At 46.3% G+C, this 15,592-nt stretch overlaps 1 protein-coding gene across 3 annotated transcripts in view; it reads left to right on the top strand.

Annotated features, from left to right (window-relative positions):
- Positions 1-15,592, top strand: part of LOC138672955 (septin-5-like) — a 160,582-nt gene that overhangs the window by 54,878 nt on the left and 90,112 nt on the right. The window contains exon 1 of one of the 3 annotated variants that reach the window (XM_069761409.1): positions 10,307-10,362. The exons of the other annotated variants lie outside the window; for them this stretch is intronic. Within the exon in view, the coding sequence (XP_069617510.1) occupies positions 10,312-10,362 (51 nt within the window). The 5' untranslated portion in view covers positions 10,307-10,311. Of the gene's footprint in view, positions 1-10,306; positions 10,363-15,592 lie in introns of those variants that run through there. 3 annotated transcript variants of the gene reach the window in all.

Here is a 15,592-nt window from a genome sequence, read left to right as displayed (position 1 = left end):
TATAACTTTGGGTTGTAGTCTGTGGGATGGCATTCCTGATGTCGTAAGACTATTTAAAAATTCAACTGGATAATGCTCTCATTCATCTTCATTATCTACATCCACTGAATCATCACTTTTGTACAACTTGTACTCTCCAGGCATTCTATACATCACACGGGAATTTAGCAGAGCCATGTCATCATTCTTAGGACAGAGAATTGCATGAGAAGAGGCCCTCTCAACGCTACTTTGGTCGTTCACATCAATTTCAATGCATTGTCCAAAAACATCACTTACGATGCAATAAGAAAACACGGCACTCAGTAGATATGAGGGTTGGCGTTGCTCAAGTAGGGTGTCCACCCCGTATATTAAAGATGAATGAAACTTGGCACTCGATTTTTGAGAAGAAAGGCTTCTTAGTTTATTGATGCATCCAGACAAACAAAACCGCTAAACGTTTTCGGTCCACACCGGACCTTCGTCAGAGCGTTTCTTAGACATTGACTAGTAAATATATAAAAATAAATATAGTGTCACATGATGCAGAAGTATACGTCATATAATGCAACAATGAAAAATCGACCTAACGGTGAAAAACAAAAGGCAAAACTATACGTGATGCTCCATCTGGTGTAGGGAGACATGTTCCAGAGAGATGAATCTATCCAGAATAAACGGTGCTCCGTGCGAGGTGGAGATATGGTCCGTGCTGAGATACTGGATAAGGGAAATAACAATCGTGCTGGAGATGAGAGGACGCTGGTGATGGTGTGACCTCAGGACAAGGAGGTCTAGCTAAATACGGTAAAAGGATACAACATAGAAATATACTATACAGATATGAGAAGCGCAGACACCTTTACAGCTCTGACAGGCACTTTGCCTATATTTATTTTTATATATTTACTAGTCAATGTCTAAGAAACGCTCTGACGAAGGTCCGGTGTGGACCGAAAACGTTTAGCGGTTTTGTTTGTCTGGATGCATCAATAAACTAAGAAGCATGACTTACGATGCAGTCAGTGCACAGCATGTCTTCTGGTATTTCAATAATGTCTTCTCCAAGGTTGTATTAGTTGCTAAGTTCACCGTTAGCAAGTTTAAGAAACCAGTTGCTGTACTCTGGGTCAGAAGATCGCATGTTGTTAATTAGTTGGAGCTTATTAAACTGTTTCCAAAGGTCAGCCATTTTTAAGCTGGACTCGATAACATCTGTTCTTGTTCCATTTGGTATGACTGGAAGGCATTGCCTAAAATTTCCGCCAATTACAAAAACTGAATTTAATTTTTATCAGCAACATTTGTAGTCATTACTTCACGCAGAAGTCTGTCAATTAAGCTCAAAGCGTATTTGGGTGCCACGGTGTACTCGTCAAGTATGAAAAGATTTGCGTTCTTTAACAGTCTTCCTGCAAATGTGTCTTGTTTTATTCTGGAAACAGAGATTTTGTTGACTGGAACTGGTATCCCAAAGAGTGAATGGATAGTTCGACCTCCTCATAAAAGGTTTGCTGCAATACCTGTTGTAGCCGATGGCAATACGACTTTTCCCAACCCTCTAACGTGATGCATTAAAACTTGATAGAGGTATGTTTTACCGCTCCCTCCTGGACCATCAATAAGGAAACATTTTGCCCTTGCATCTGCTTGGTTTTATATAGAGCTCACAATAGTGTCATATGCAATACGTTGTTGTTCATTTAAGGAGTTTCTTTTCTCTGTTGCCAACAATAGTTCGTAAGCTTCGTCATACTCTGGAACTTGTGGAACTTGAATTGCAGGCTGTGTGTGGCAAATTAAAGTCTGAAAATGTTTTTCCATGCAGTAGTAAGATATTTTGGACATCTTGTATGGCATAAGATTCGCAATTTTGACAATTTCCACTTCTGTTGTGAAAATGTAAGTAGTAATCCTCAATTAGATCTTCTTTAAAATTTGCCCAAAGTTGAGCTGGATTTGTAGGTGGTCCAAATACACAGATGTAGGCAAACAATTCACGAAGTTGCTTAGGCATATGTAGGGCAACTGTGTCTTCTAAAGTAAGTCTCCACACAGTATCATCCAATAGAAGTCCTAAAGCCAAAGCTGCAGCTTTAAATGTATCCTGCAATACTCCGTTAACTGTTTTCAAATCGTCATAACTTGTAGCTCCTTTGACATGCAGTAGTAAAGGCCCCGTCACACATAGCGACGCTGCAGCGATACCGACAACGATCCGGATCGCTGCAGCGTCGCTGTTTGATCGCTGGAGAGCTGTCACACAGACAGCTCTCCAGCGACCAACGATCCCGAGGTCCTCGGTAACCAGGGTAAACATCGGGTAACTAAGCGCAGGGCCGCGCTTAGTAACCCGATGTTTACCCTGGTTACCAGCGTTACAGTAAAAAAAAAAAAACGCTACATACTTACCTACCGCTGTCTGTCCCCGGCGCTCTGCTTCTCTGGTCTGGCTGTGAGCACAGCGGCCGGAAAGCAGAGCGGTGACGTCACCGCTCTGCTTTTCGGCTGACCGGCGCTCACAGCCAGACCAGAGAAGCAGAGCACCGAGGACAGACAGCGATAGGTAAGTATGTAGCGTTTGTTTTTTTACTGTAACGCTGGTAACCAGGGTAAACATCGGGTTACTAAGCGCGGCCCTGCGCTTAGTTACCCGATGTTTACCCTGGTTACCAGCGAAGACATCGCTGAATCGGCGTCACACACGCCGATTCAGCGATGTCAGCGGGACCTCAACGATCAAAAAATGGCCCAGGCCATTCCAACACGACCAGCGATCTCACAGCAGGGGCCTGATCGCTGGTACGTGTCACACATAGCGAGATCGCTACTGAGATCGCTGTTGCGTCACAAAACTTGTGACTCAGCAGCGATCTCGCTAGCGATCTCGCTATGTGAGACGGGGGCTTAACAGCCGAAGGCAATATCTTTCTTGATCCTTAACACAACAGTATACATGCGTCCTATTATTCTGCTAACTCCTCGTTGTCTTGGATTCCAAGTTTTATTCCAAACGTAATGCTCTGGAATCTCTCGGTACACATACTGCCTTGCATTTTCGTCACGTTGGTTCAGCAAAAACCATTCCATTAATGTTGACGTTGTGCTTAAAGTTTTTGAGACATCTTTGACTTCAGCATCTTCAAAGAAATAAAGCTGCTGTTGATTTGGTAAATTAATAGCTGAACGTATAATGGCATGGGACTGTGAATGCATTGGAAACGCAAATATCCTCCAAGCAGCTTCTGGAGCACTAATGTATCTTGAGTCAACAAAAGTTGATGATTCATCGTGATGGACTGTTTTCTGTTGTATTTTGATGTTAGCTTTGTCAAATCGCGCTTTGAGATTTAAATCCCGCGCCAATGTCGCTGATTGGTCGTGCCGGCTGGGCGCGACCAATCAGGGAAGCGGGATTTAAATCCCGCGGCAATGTCGCTGACTGGTCGAGGCGGTGGGACCGGAGCATCGCGAGCTGCAGGAAAAGCTGCTGCAGAGGCGATGGAAGGTGAGAATGTAATGATTTTTTATTTTTTTTTATTATTTTTAACATATCTTTTTACTATTGATGCTGCATAGGCAGCATCAATAGTAAAAAGTTTGTCACATAGGTTTAAATCCCGCGACAATCTCGCTGATTGGTTGCGCCGGCTGGGTGCGAGCAATCAGGGAAGCGGGATTTAAATCCTGTGCCAATGTCGCTGATTGGTCGCGCCGGCTGGGCACGACCAATCAGGGAAACGGTGGGACCGGAGCATCGCGAGCTGCAGGAAAAGCTGCTCCGGAGGCGACAGAAGGTGAGTATATAATGATTTTTTTTATTATTATTATTATTTTTAACATTATATCTTTTTACTATTGATGCTGCATAGGCTCGCGAGACCGTACGTCATCTTCTCGCGAGACCACAATGCATGGACCTGAGCGTCGCAAGGAGCTGGAAAGGCCTGGGCTGCATCCGGGGGCCAACAGAAGGTGACTATATACCGTATTTTTCGGACTATAAGACGCACCGGACCATAAGACGCACCCCAAATTTGGGGTGAAAATTGCAGAAAAAAAGATTTTTTTATAAGATGGGGGTCCGTCTTATTGTCCGAATTTACAGTATCTTACCTGAGGGCTGGCGGTGGCAGAGCAGGGTCACAGGAGGCAAGGTGTCGGCAGAGGTGGGGTGATGCTGGGATGAGGAGGTGCTGGGATGAGAAGGTGCTGGAATGAGGAGGTGCTGGGATCAGGAGGTGCTGGGATGAGGAGGTGCTGGGATGAGGAGGTGCTGGGATCAGGAGGTGCTGGGATCAGGAGGTGCTGGGATCAGGAGGTGCTGGGATCATGAGGTGCAGTGAGAGGTATGGCGTGAGAGGGGTCCCAGGCTTACCGTGCAGGCAATGCAGGCTTACCGTGGCGGCAGAGGTGCGGTGGCAGAGGTGCGGTGGCAGAGGTGCGGTGGCAGAGGTGCAGCGGCAGAGGAGGTGCAGTAAGCGGGGTCCCTTTCCCTGGTATGGTGATGCAGCAGCCCGGTAAGTAGCAGAGCCGGGTGAATCCTGTTGTTATCGGTGGGCGCGGCCATCTTCCTGAGGCCGCGCGTGTGCAGATGAAGCGCTCTGCTTCCCGGGGCTTCAGGAAAATGGCCACGGGAGGCCGCGCGTGCGCAGATGGAGATCGCGGCGGCCATTTTCCTGAAGCCCCGGGAAGCAGAGCGCTCCATCTGCGCACGCTCGGCCTCAGGAAAATGGCCACCACCACCGATAACAACAGGATTCACCCGGCTCTGCTGCATACCGGGCTGCTGCATCACCTCACCGGAGAAAGGGACCCCGCTTACTGCGCCTCCTCTGCCGCCACACCTCTGCCGCCGCACCTCTGCCGCCGCACCTCTGTCGCTGCACCTCTGCCACCGCACCTCTGCCGCCACGGTAAGCCTGCATTGCGACTATTAGACGCACCCCCCATTTTCCCCCCTTTTTTTGGGGGAAAAAGTGCGTCTTGTAGTCCGAAAAATACGGTAATGATTTTTTATTGTTTTTATTATTTTTAACATTGGATCTTTTTACTACTGTTGCTGCATAGGCAGCATCAATAGTAAAAAAGATGGTCACACAGGGTTAATAGCAGCGTTAACGGAGTGTGTTACACCGCGGCATAACGCGATCCATTAACCCTGCCATTAACCCTGTGTGGGTGCTGACTGGAGGGGAGTATGGAGCGGGCACTGACTGCGGGGAGTAAAGAGCGGCAACTTTGCCGCCGCACTGTGCCCGTCGCTGATTGGTCATGGCTGTTTTGCCACGACCAATCAGCGACTTGGGATTTCCATGACAGACAGACAGAAAGACAGAAGGACAGACAGACAGAAAGACGGAAGTGACCATTAGACAATTATATAGTAGATAATTTCAGTTATTAACACTTAACACTTAACTTTTTGTTTTTGTTAAGTATATAATTCCACATGTGTTAATTCATAGTTTTGATGCCTTCAGTGTGAATGTACAATTTTCATAGTTATGAAAATACAGAAAAATCTTTAAATGAAAAGGAGTGTGTCCAAACTTTTGGACTGATGTATTCTTATATATGGTAGGATTATATCTTGATCACAATTTTGTGTATTTTGTATAAATACTATACTATTTTGCTAAATACTTGCTAATTTGGTTGTCATAAATACTCGGCACATGCACTTTTGTAACTGCTTGAGAAAGATCCACACTTAGGATTGAAGCGTCACCATATGGGCCATTAACCTCTTTCTGACCTCGGACGGGATAGTATGTCCGAGGTCAGATCCCCTGCTTTGATGTGGGCTCCGGCAGTGAGCCCGCATCAAAGCCGTGACATGTCAGCTGTTTTGAACAGCTGACTTGTGCGTGTGTGGCGCCCCAGGGTTCTGGTTGTCACAGTGGTGTCACTTTCCTCACAGGGAGAGCGATGCTATGTTTGGAGGCAAAAAAGGATAACTGTAACGAGGTGCCACAAACATGCAACACATTCACACTCCAGGCCACCAGGGGGAGCTTTTGATCCTATTTACTACGCGACTCCCCATATATATATTGGTGGTAGTCTGTAGGGAAAGTTAGTGAGTTCCAGACATCAGTCTGAGGAGGACAGAGGGTTTACGGAGCTGTGCATGCCTCAGAGCTGCAGCTCCCGGAAAGAGACATTTAAAAGGCAGAATTGATTGCAGTGAGCATGCAGGAGAGGAAGCACAGGAGAGGATACCAGAAGGGGACCGGCCCCGAGCAGGCTGCCTCCTTCTGAGGCGCAGAACACCAGTAGCCGGAACACCGAGGTTGTGAGGACCTCCACGCCTTACATCAGAGACCGGCAGGACACCTGAACTTCAAGTTCCCTGTCCGACCCAACACCCAGGAGGCACAGTGACACCCCACAGAGCCGGGTCATCTAAGAGACCCTATAAACAGGCTCAAGTCACCAGTCATACGGGTTTTGTCCTATCCTAACCGGGGGACAGAGAGAGATAACATCTGTGAGGACCTTATGTGAAGCTTCTAGCAGTAAGGGACTACACCACTACAGCGCAAGGGAAGGCTTCTACTTTCCACCTGGAAAAGGGGACTCTGGACTTGCCTCCAAACCAGCCGGACCCCACCTGCCCTGTGATTCAGTGCCCTGGACTGTGGCTGCTGAAGTCTTCAGTAAACAAGGTAAAGAGACTGCAAACCTGTGTCCTCGTTCCTTACTGCACCCCTCACCATTCTACCATCTTCACACTGGGAAGCCCTGGGGATCTACTTCACCTGTGGGAAGGTATACCATCTAGCTGCCATAACATTACCCCAGGGAACCTGTTATGATGCGGTGGTCTAGGAGCAACATGGAACGAGCTCTGAAGGAAGTGGTAACTGTACTGACCGTAGTCCCTAAGCTCAATACAACACTAGAAGTAGCCGTGGAATGCTCCTAACTCTCCCTAGGCATCTCGTCACAGCCTAAGAGCTAACTACCCCTAAAGACAGAAGCAGGAAAACTATCTTGCCTCAGAGAAAATCCCCAAAGGATAGATTAGCCCCCCACAAATAATGACTGTGAGTGGAGAGGAAAAAAACATACACAGAATGAAACCAGGATGAGCACAGGAGGCCAGTCTAGCTTGATAGATAGGACAGGATGGAATACTGTGCGGTCAGTAAAAAACACTACAAAAATCCACGCAGAGTTTACAAAAAAATCTCCACACCTGACTAAAGGTGTGGAGGGTAAATCTGCTTCCCAGAGCTTCCAGCAAGACAGAATTAATTCATACTGATAATGCTGGACAAACATAGAAAGCACTGAACGGATAAGTCCACAATCTGTGAACAGAAAAGCGCAAGCAAAAACTTAGCTTTGCTGAACTGGTCAGGATAACAGGGAAATCCAAAGAGATGTGAATCCAACCAGGAACCATTTACAAGTGGCACTGGCTGAAGGAACAGCCAGGCCTAAATAGCTGAGCAGAAGAGACGATAAGTGGAGGCAGCTGATGACAGCTAACTCCAAGGAGCAGCCATACCACTTGAAACCACAAGAGGGAGCCCAAGAGCAGAACTCACAAAAGTGCCACTTACAACCACCGGAGGGAGCCCAGGAGCGGAATTCACAACAGGAACCCCTTAAAGCAGTGTCGGTCACCCTGACCGAATACCACAGGTGGCATCACGAACATAAACTTAAAAGACCTTTCCCTTTTACATGGGCGCCCAGGGTCATGGACCGGGTGGCAGCCACCGTGACACCCCCCTGTGAACACCGGACTCGGTACCGAGTACCCCACGGCCCTGGCAGGCGATTCATGTGCAATACCTGCGAGTGGAATCGCGATCCACCCGCCGCTATTAACTAGTTAAATGCCGCTGTCAAACTCTGACATCTGGCATTTAACTACCGCTTCCGGCCATTTTATTCATTTAACAATCTACCCAATTCATTGTAAAATAAATTTGTGATTGAGAATAATGTTACATTTGCATGTAACTGAATGTGGGGCCCTGGAGTTGGTTACTGGTGTGCCTTTAGCACCTCAGTCAGATACTGGTTCTATCTGTGCTATAGTAACAAAAAAAATGATGATGTACCGTATATACTCGAGTATAAGCCGAGATTTTCAGCCCAAATTTTTGGGCTGAAAGTGCCCCTCTCGGCTTATACTCAAGTCAAGGTGGGTGGCAGGGTCGGCGGGTGAGGGGGTGAGGGCGCTGAGGTATACTTACCTAGTCCCAGCGATCCTCGCGCTGTCCCTGCCGTCCCACGGGCTTCTGTGCTGCAGTGTCTTCCCCTCTTCAGCGGTCACGTGGGACCGCTCATTAAAAAAATGAATAGGCGGCTCCACCTCCCATAGGGGCGGAGCCGCCTATTCATTCCTCTAATCAGCGGTGCCGGTGACCGCTGATAGAGAAAGAAGCTGCAGCACAGAAGACCAGGCAGAGGGACAGCGCGAGGATCGCCAGGACTAGGTAAGTATAGCATATTCACCTGTCCGCGTTCCAGCCGCCGGGCGTCGCTCCATCTTCCCGGCCGGCGCCTCCATCTTCCCAGCGTCTGCGCTCTGACTGTTCAGGTCAGAGGGCGCGATGATGCATATAGTGTGCGCGGCGCCCTCTGCCTGATCAGTCAGAGCAGAGACGCCGGGAAGATGGAGGCGCCGGAACAGACGCTGGGAGCTGCAATCAAGGGAGGTGAGTATGTGGTTTTTTTTTTTTATTGCAGCAGCAGCAGCGGCGGCAGAGATTTATGTGGAGCATCTATGGGCACAATGAACGGTGCAGAGCACCGTATATGGGCACAGCTATGGGGCACAATAAACGGTGCAGAGCACCGTATATGGGCACAGCTCTGGGGCACAATGAACGGTGCAGAGCACCGTATATGGGCACAGCTCTGGGGCACAATGAACGGTGCAGAGCACCGTATATGGGCACAGCTCTGGGGCACAATGAACGGTGCAGAGCACCGTATATGGGCACAGCTATGGGGCACAATGAACGGTGCAGAGCACCGTATATGGGCACAGCTCTGGGGCACAATGAACGGTGCAGAGCACCGTATATGGGCACAGCTCTGGGGCACAATGAACGGTGCAGAGCACCGTATATGGGCACAGCTCTGGGGCACAATGAACGGTGCAGAGCACCGTATATGGGCACAGCTCTGGGGCACAATGAACGGTGCAGAGCACCGTATATGGGCACAGCTCTGGGGCACAATGAACGGTGCAGAGCACCGTATATGGGCACAGCTATGGGGCACAATAAACGGTGCAGAGCACCGTATATGGGCACAGCTATGGGGCACAATGAACGGTGCAGAGCACCGTATATGGGCACAGCTCTGGGGCACAATGAACGGTGCAGAGCACCGTATATGGGCACAGCTATGGGGCACAATGAACGGTGCAGAGCACCGTATATGGGCACAGCTATGGGGCACAATGAACGGTGCAGAGCACCGTATATGGGCACAGCTCTGGGGCACAATGAACGGTGCAGAGCACCGTATATGGGCACAGCTCTGGGGCACAATGAACGGTGCAGAGCACTATATGGGGCACAGCTATGGGGCACAATGAACGGTGCAGAGCACTGTATATGGGGCACAATGAACGGTGCAGAGCACTATATGGCACAGCTATGGGGAAATATGAACGGTGCAGAGCACTATATGGCACAGCTATGGGGAAATAATGATCTATTTTTATTTTTGAAATTCACCGGTAAATGCTGCATTTCCACCCTAGGCTTATATTCGAGTCAATAAGTTTTCCCAGTTTTTTGTGGCAAAATTAGGGGGTCGGCTTATACTCGGGTCGGCTTATACTCGAGTATATACGGTAATTAAAAGCGAATATGAACACGTTTCCTATGGCAGGAGTATGAGCTATCGGAGTAATTTCAGCTAGTGAGTCGACAGAACACTAGCCTGAAACTGGTTTTCATATCCTGCCAGTGATTCTTTAGGTTGGACGCTTGCTATTTACCTACTATTTCATGTCTTGCTTATGATGTCCTTAGTGTGAACAGATACAGTTTCAAGTTATTCTTAGGTATTTTAGCCTTAATATTTCAAATAGTGAATAATACAAAGGACATTTTGAAAATTTCTAGGTTTACTGGGTGAAGATGTTTTTTTGCAATGAATCAAACACACCATAACATGCAGAAAATGTAGACCATTCTATACTTAGCTATACCACGGTGTCATAGTGGTATTGATGAATGGGGGAGGGTACATGAAATAGTGTGTGTCTTGGGGCAGTGATGATGCCTGCTTTGATTGTGCTGCTCTATATATAAACAGTAACGATCCTTTGGGAAACAGCTCATAGATATGGAAAGCAGCAGCAAAGCGACAGGGAGTGATGGAGAGGAGGAGAGCCAGGTAAAAGGAACATCCCCTCTAGCTAGAGTAATTCTTCACTCTTTGCATGACTTGTATGTTTGGTTAGTGTATTATATCACTACATAGCATCAGAACTTTCTATTACTGCACGTTACACCTCTTAGACGTCTTTATTATAAGTATTGTACCTGGAGACAAATTGTAGAATTATTAAGATTTGCGTTTCTGTCATTTTCACCTTGTGGTTTTTACAAGATTACTAGTGTGCTAGTTTCATACTTGTTGGCGCTTTGCTTCTATTTGATTATGTCGTTTGCCGATATTGATTTTGTGACAGCAATTATTCCTTTGATAATTGTTTTTTATATTGAGGTAGGAACCTCAGCGCCACAAAAGAAAACCAGACTGTAGCTCTTGCTGCAACCTAAATTTATTTTGATCTGGCAAGGAGTCATAAACAGGTATCATCCAATGTTTCGACCTGGAATAGTCTTTGTCAGGGACATCTGTTGTGGGAGCAGGTAGGCAGAAATCTAGTAGATCAATAACGTAAATCTTAAGATCTCTTTCATGTCAAGGCAGACCTGTGTGAAGCAATAGCCGCGAATCAGGAAATGTGGTAAGTAGGGTATAAGCCGTGGTGCTGAGGTTCCTACTGGTGATGAGTGAGTATGCTCGTTACTCGTGTTTCTCCGAGCATGCTCGGGTGGTCTTCAAGTATTATGGCGTGCTTGGAGATTTAGTTTATGTCAACGCAGCTGCATGATTTGTGGCTGCTAGACAGCTTGAATACATGTGGGGATTTCCTGTTTGTTAGGGAATTCCCACATATATTCAAGCTGTCTAGCAGCCACAAATCATGCAGCTGCGTCGACATAAACTAAATCTCCGAGCATGCCGAAATACTCAGAGACTACCCGATCGCGCTTGGAGAAACTCGAGTAACGAGCATACTCGCTCTTCACTAGTTGCTACCTCAGTCAGTCTGGACCCAGAGTCCCCTCCTCAAGCACTCCATTCTTTTAAACAGACAGTGTGCCTGTCTTCCTCCTTCCAGTTGTTTTTTATATGGTAGGTTGTTACAGAATCTTGGTTTTAGTATTACATAGCATGAGTCACACAGTGGTGGAGATTTATTGAAAGTGGAGCGAGGAAAAACTGTCAGTACTCGACATCAACCAATCAGATCCCCATTTGGAAAATATACTAGTGTCCAAATTCATCAAATTCATTTAGTCAGAATTGTGGCATAAGTTCCTTTGAAAAGTCACATTTTTTTTTGTGGGGGGGGGGCAATTCAGAGTTGCACAAAAATGTTGAAACTTTTGGGATTTCTCGTAGCTCCATCAAAATGACTGAGCTGGCATGGGATGTGGCACGACAGTGGCAGTATGTCACAGCTTGTCCATTTCATAACATGTTGTGATAGTCCTTATGCCAATATTACTCCAGTCAAAGACTATTCATGATTGTCTTGAATGTTTCTATTTTTGGTTGTATATTTTTTTTCTTGACATGAATATGTATAGTAATAGAACATGTTAAGCACTTTATTTTCATTTGCATGTGGTACAAAACACTGCTTCTTCAGTAATGGAGCAACTTTTCCTTAAGGTAAAATCTACTGTATATACTCGCGTATAAGCCGAGATTTTCAGCCCATTTTTTGGGGCTGAAAGTCCCCCTCTCGGCTTATACTCGAGTGATACCGGGGGTCGGCAGGTGAGGGGGAGCGGAAGCTGTGTAATTATACTTACCTACTGCTGGTGCGGTCCCTGCACGTCCCTACTTCTTCCAGTCCTGCAGATTCTTCCTGTACTGAGCGGTCACATGGTACCGCTCATTACAGTCATGAATATGCGGCTCCACCTCCCATAGAGGTGAAGCCGCATATTCATGACTGTAATGATCGGTAACTGTGACCGCTCAATACAGAAATAAGATGCAGCGATGGAAGAAGCAGGGACTGCAGGGACCGCGCCGGGAGCAGGTAAGTATACGGGGAGGGGAGCGCTGCGCGATATTTACCTGCTCCTCGTTCCAGTGCGGCTCCGTCTCCAGCGTCCTCTGGCTGTGATGCTCAGGTCAGAGGGCGCGGTGACGTAGTCAGTGCGCGCCCTCTGCTGAGCGTCAGTGCTGGAGCCGGAGCCGCACGAGGAGCAGGTAAATATTGAAAGCGTCGGCGTCCTGAGCAAGAGAGGTGAGTATGTGATTTTTTTTTTTATTGCAGCAGCATATATGGCACAGCTTTAAAAGGAGCATCTTTGGGGCCATAATAAACGGTGCAGAGCATTATATATGGGGCACAGCTTTATATGGAGCATCTATGGGGCCATAATGAACGGTGCAGAGCATTATATATGGGGCACAGCTTTATATGGAGCATCTATGGGGCCATAATGAACGGTGCAGAGCATTCTATATGGCACAGTTTTATATGGAGCATCTATGGGGCCATAATGAACGGTGCAGAGCATTCTATATGGCACAGTTTTATATGGAGCATCTATGGGGCCATAATGAACGGTGCAGAGCATTATATATGGGGTACAGCTTTATATGGAGCCTCTATGGGGCCATAATGAATGGTGCAGAGCATTATATATGGGGCACAGCTTTATATGGAGCATCTATGGAGCCATAATGAACGGTGCAGAGCATTATATATGGGGCACAGCTTTATATGGAGCATCTATGGGGCCATAATGAATGGTGCAGAGCATTCTATATGGCACAGTTTTATATGGAGCATCTATGGGGCCATAATGAACAGTGCAGAGCATTATATATGGGGCACAGCTTTATATGGAGCATCTATAGGGCCATAATGAACGGTTCAGAGCATTATACATGGGGCACAGCTTTATATGGAGCATCTATGGGGCCATAATGAACGGTGCAGAGCATTATACTGTATATGGCACAGCTTTATATGGAGCATCTATGGGGCCATAATGAACGGTGCAGAGCATTATATATGGGGCACAGCTTTATATGGAGCATCTATGGGGCCATAATGAATGGTGCAGAGCATTCTATATGGCACAGTTTTATATGGAGCATCTATGGGGCCATAATGAACAGTGCAGAGCATTATATATGGGGCACAGCTTTATATGGAGAATCTATAGGGCCATAATGAACGGTGCAGAGCATTATACATGGGGCACAGCTTTATATGGAGCATCTATGGGGCCATAATGAACGGTGCAGAGCATTATACTGTATATGGCACAGCTTTATATGGAGCATCTATGGGGCCATAATGAACGGTGCAGAGCATTATACTGTATATGGCACAGCTTTATATGGAGCATCTATGGGGCAATAATGAACAGTATGGAGCATTATATGTGGCACAGCTTTATATGGAGCATCTATGGGGCAATAATGAACAGTATGCAGCATTATATGTGGCACAGTTTTATATGGAGCATCTTATGGGGCAATAATGAACGGTATGGAGCATCTATTTTTATTTTTGAAATTCACTGGTAGCTGCTGCATTTCCTATCCTAGGCTTATACTCGAGTCAATAAGTTTTTACAGTTTTTTGTGGCAAAATTAGGGGGGTCGGCTTATACTCGGGTCGGCTTATACTCGAATATATATGGTACCTCATTTTACAAAAACCTACATATCTAAATAACCATTTTGGGACTGAAGTGGAGGTCGCGTTAGCCTCATTAGCCTCGACATTCTAGTGGGTCTTGAACTTGCAAATGTCCCCTGACTGCAAGAGTTTGAGAAAAAGAGAGTGATTCATTGAAAGATGATTTATCCATAGCAAGGCATCTGATATGAGGCATACAGGTATCACTCTCCTCTGCAGACTATAACCTGTATACCCATATTACTAATTTGGATAGGTCAAATATGGTGACAGATTCCCTTTAAGCAAATACTCACAATTCAGTCGTTAGGTTACAACTAAGGGTGCAAGCACACCAGAAAGGTCTCAGTCTTGTTTATCCTATGCATATGCAATGGATTCTAAATAAAGCTGTAATTTTACAGATTATCATCTACAGTGGGGAAAATAAGTATTTGATACACTGCCGCTTTTGCATGTACTCCTACCTACCAAGAATATATAGGTATGCAATTTTTATCATACACGTAAGGTACACTTCAACTGTGAGAGGCAGAATCTAAAAACAAATCCAGAAAATCACATTGTATGATTTTTACATAATTAATTTGCATTTTATAGCTTAAAATTGATATTTGATCATCTACCAGCCAGCAATAATTCTGTCTCTCACAGACCTGTTAGTTTTCATTTAAGAAGCCCTCCTACTCTGCACTCATTACCTGTATTAATTGCATCTGTTTGAACTCGTTACCTGTATAAAAGACACCTCTCCACACACTCCATTGTCTCCACCATGGCCAAGACCAAAGAGCTGTCTAAGGACACCAGGTACAAAATTGTAGACCTGCAAAAGGCTGGGATGGGCTACAGGACAATAGGCAAGCAGCTTGGTGAGAAGGCAACAACTGTTGGCACAATTAGTCGAAAATGGAAGAAACATAAGATGACTGTCAACCTTCCTCGGTCTGGGGCTTCATGCAAGATCTTGCCTTGTGGGGTAAGGATGATTCTGAAAAAGGTGAGAAATCAGCCCAGAACTACATAGTAGGACCTGGTCAATGACCTGAAGAGAGCTGGTACCACAGTCTCAAATATTACGTTTAGTAACACACTACGACATCATGGATTAAAATCCTGCAGGGCACACTAAGTCCCCCTGCTCGCACTAGCAAATGTCCAGGTCCATTTAAAGGTCGCCAGTGATCATCTGGATGATCAAGAGGAGGCAAGGGAGAAAGTCATGTGGTCATATAAGACCAAAATAGAACTCGCTGTATTTAGAGGAGGAAGAACCCCAAGAACACCGTCCCAGCCATGAAGAATGGTGGGGGAAACATCATACTTTGGGGTGCTTTTCTGCAAAGTAAACAGGACAACTGCTCCGTTTTGAAGGGTGGATGGATTTGATCATGTTTCATGAGATTTTTGCCAACAATCTCCTTCCTTCAGTAAGAGCATTGAAGATGGGTTGTGGCTGGATCTTCCAGCATGACAATGACCCAAAACACAAAGTCAGCGTAACTAAGGAGTAGCTCCATAGGAAGCGTTTCAAGGTCCCGGAGTGGCCTAGCCAGTCTCCAGATGTGAACCCAATAGAAAATGTTTGAAGGGGGCTGAAACTCAATGTTGCCCAGCGACAGCCCCAAAACCTGAATGATCTGGAGAAGATCTGTA

This window comes from Ranitomeya imitator, chromosome 3, assembly GCF_032444005.1.
Source record: "Ranitomeya imitator isolate aRanImi1 chromosome 3, aRanImi1.pri, whole genome shotgun sequence".
NCBI classification, from domain to species: Eukaryota; Metazoa; Chordata; class Amphibia; order Anura; family Dendrobatidae; genus Ranitomeya; species Ranitomeya imitator.
This window is presented reverse-complemented; position numbering and strand designations above follow the sequence as displayed.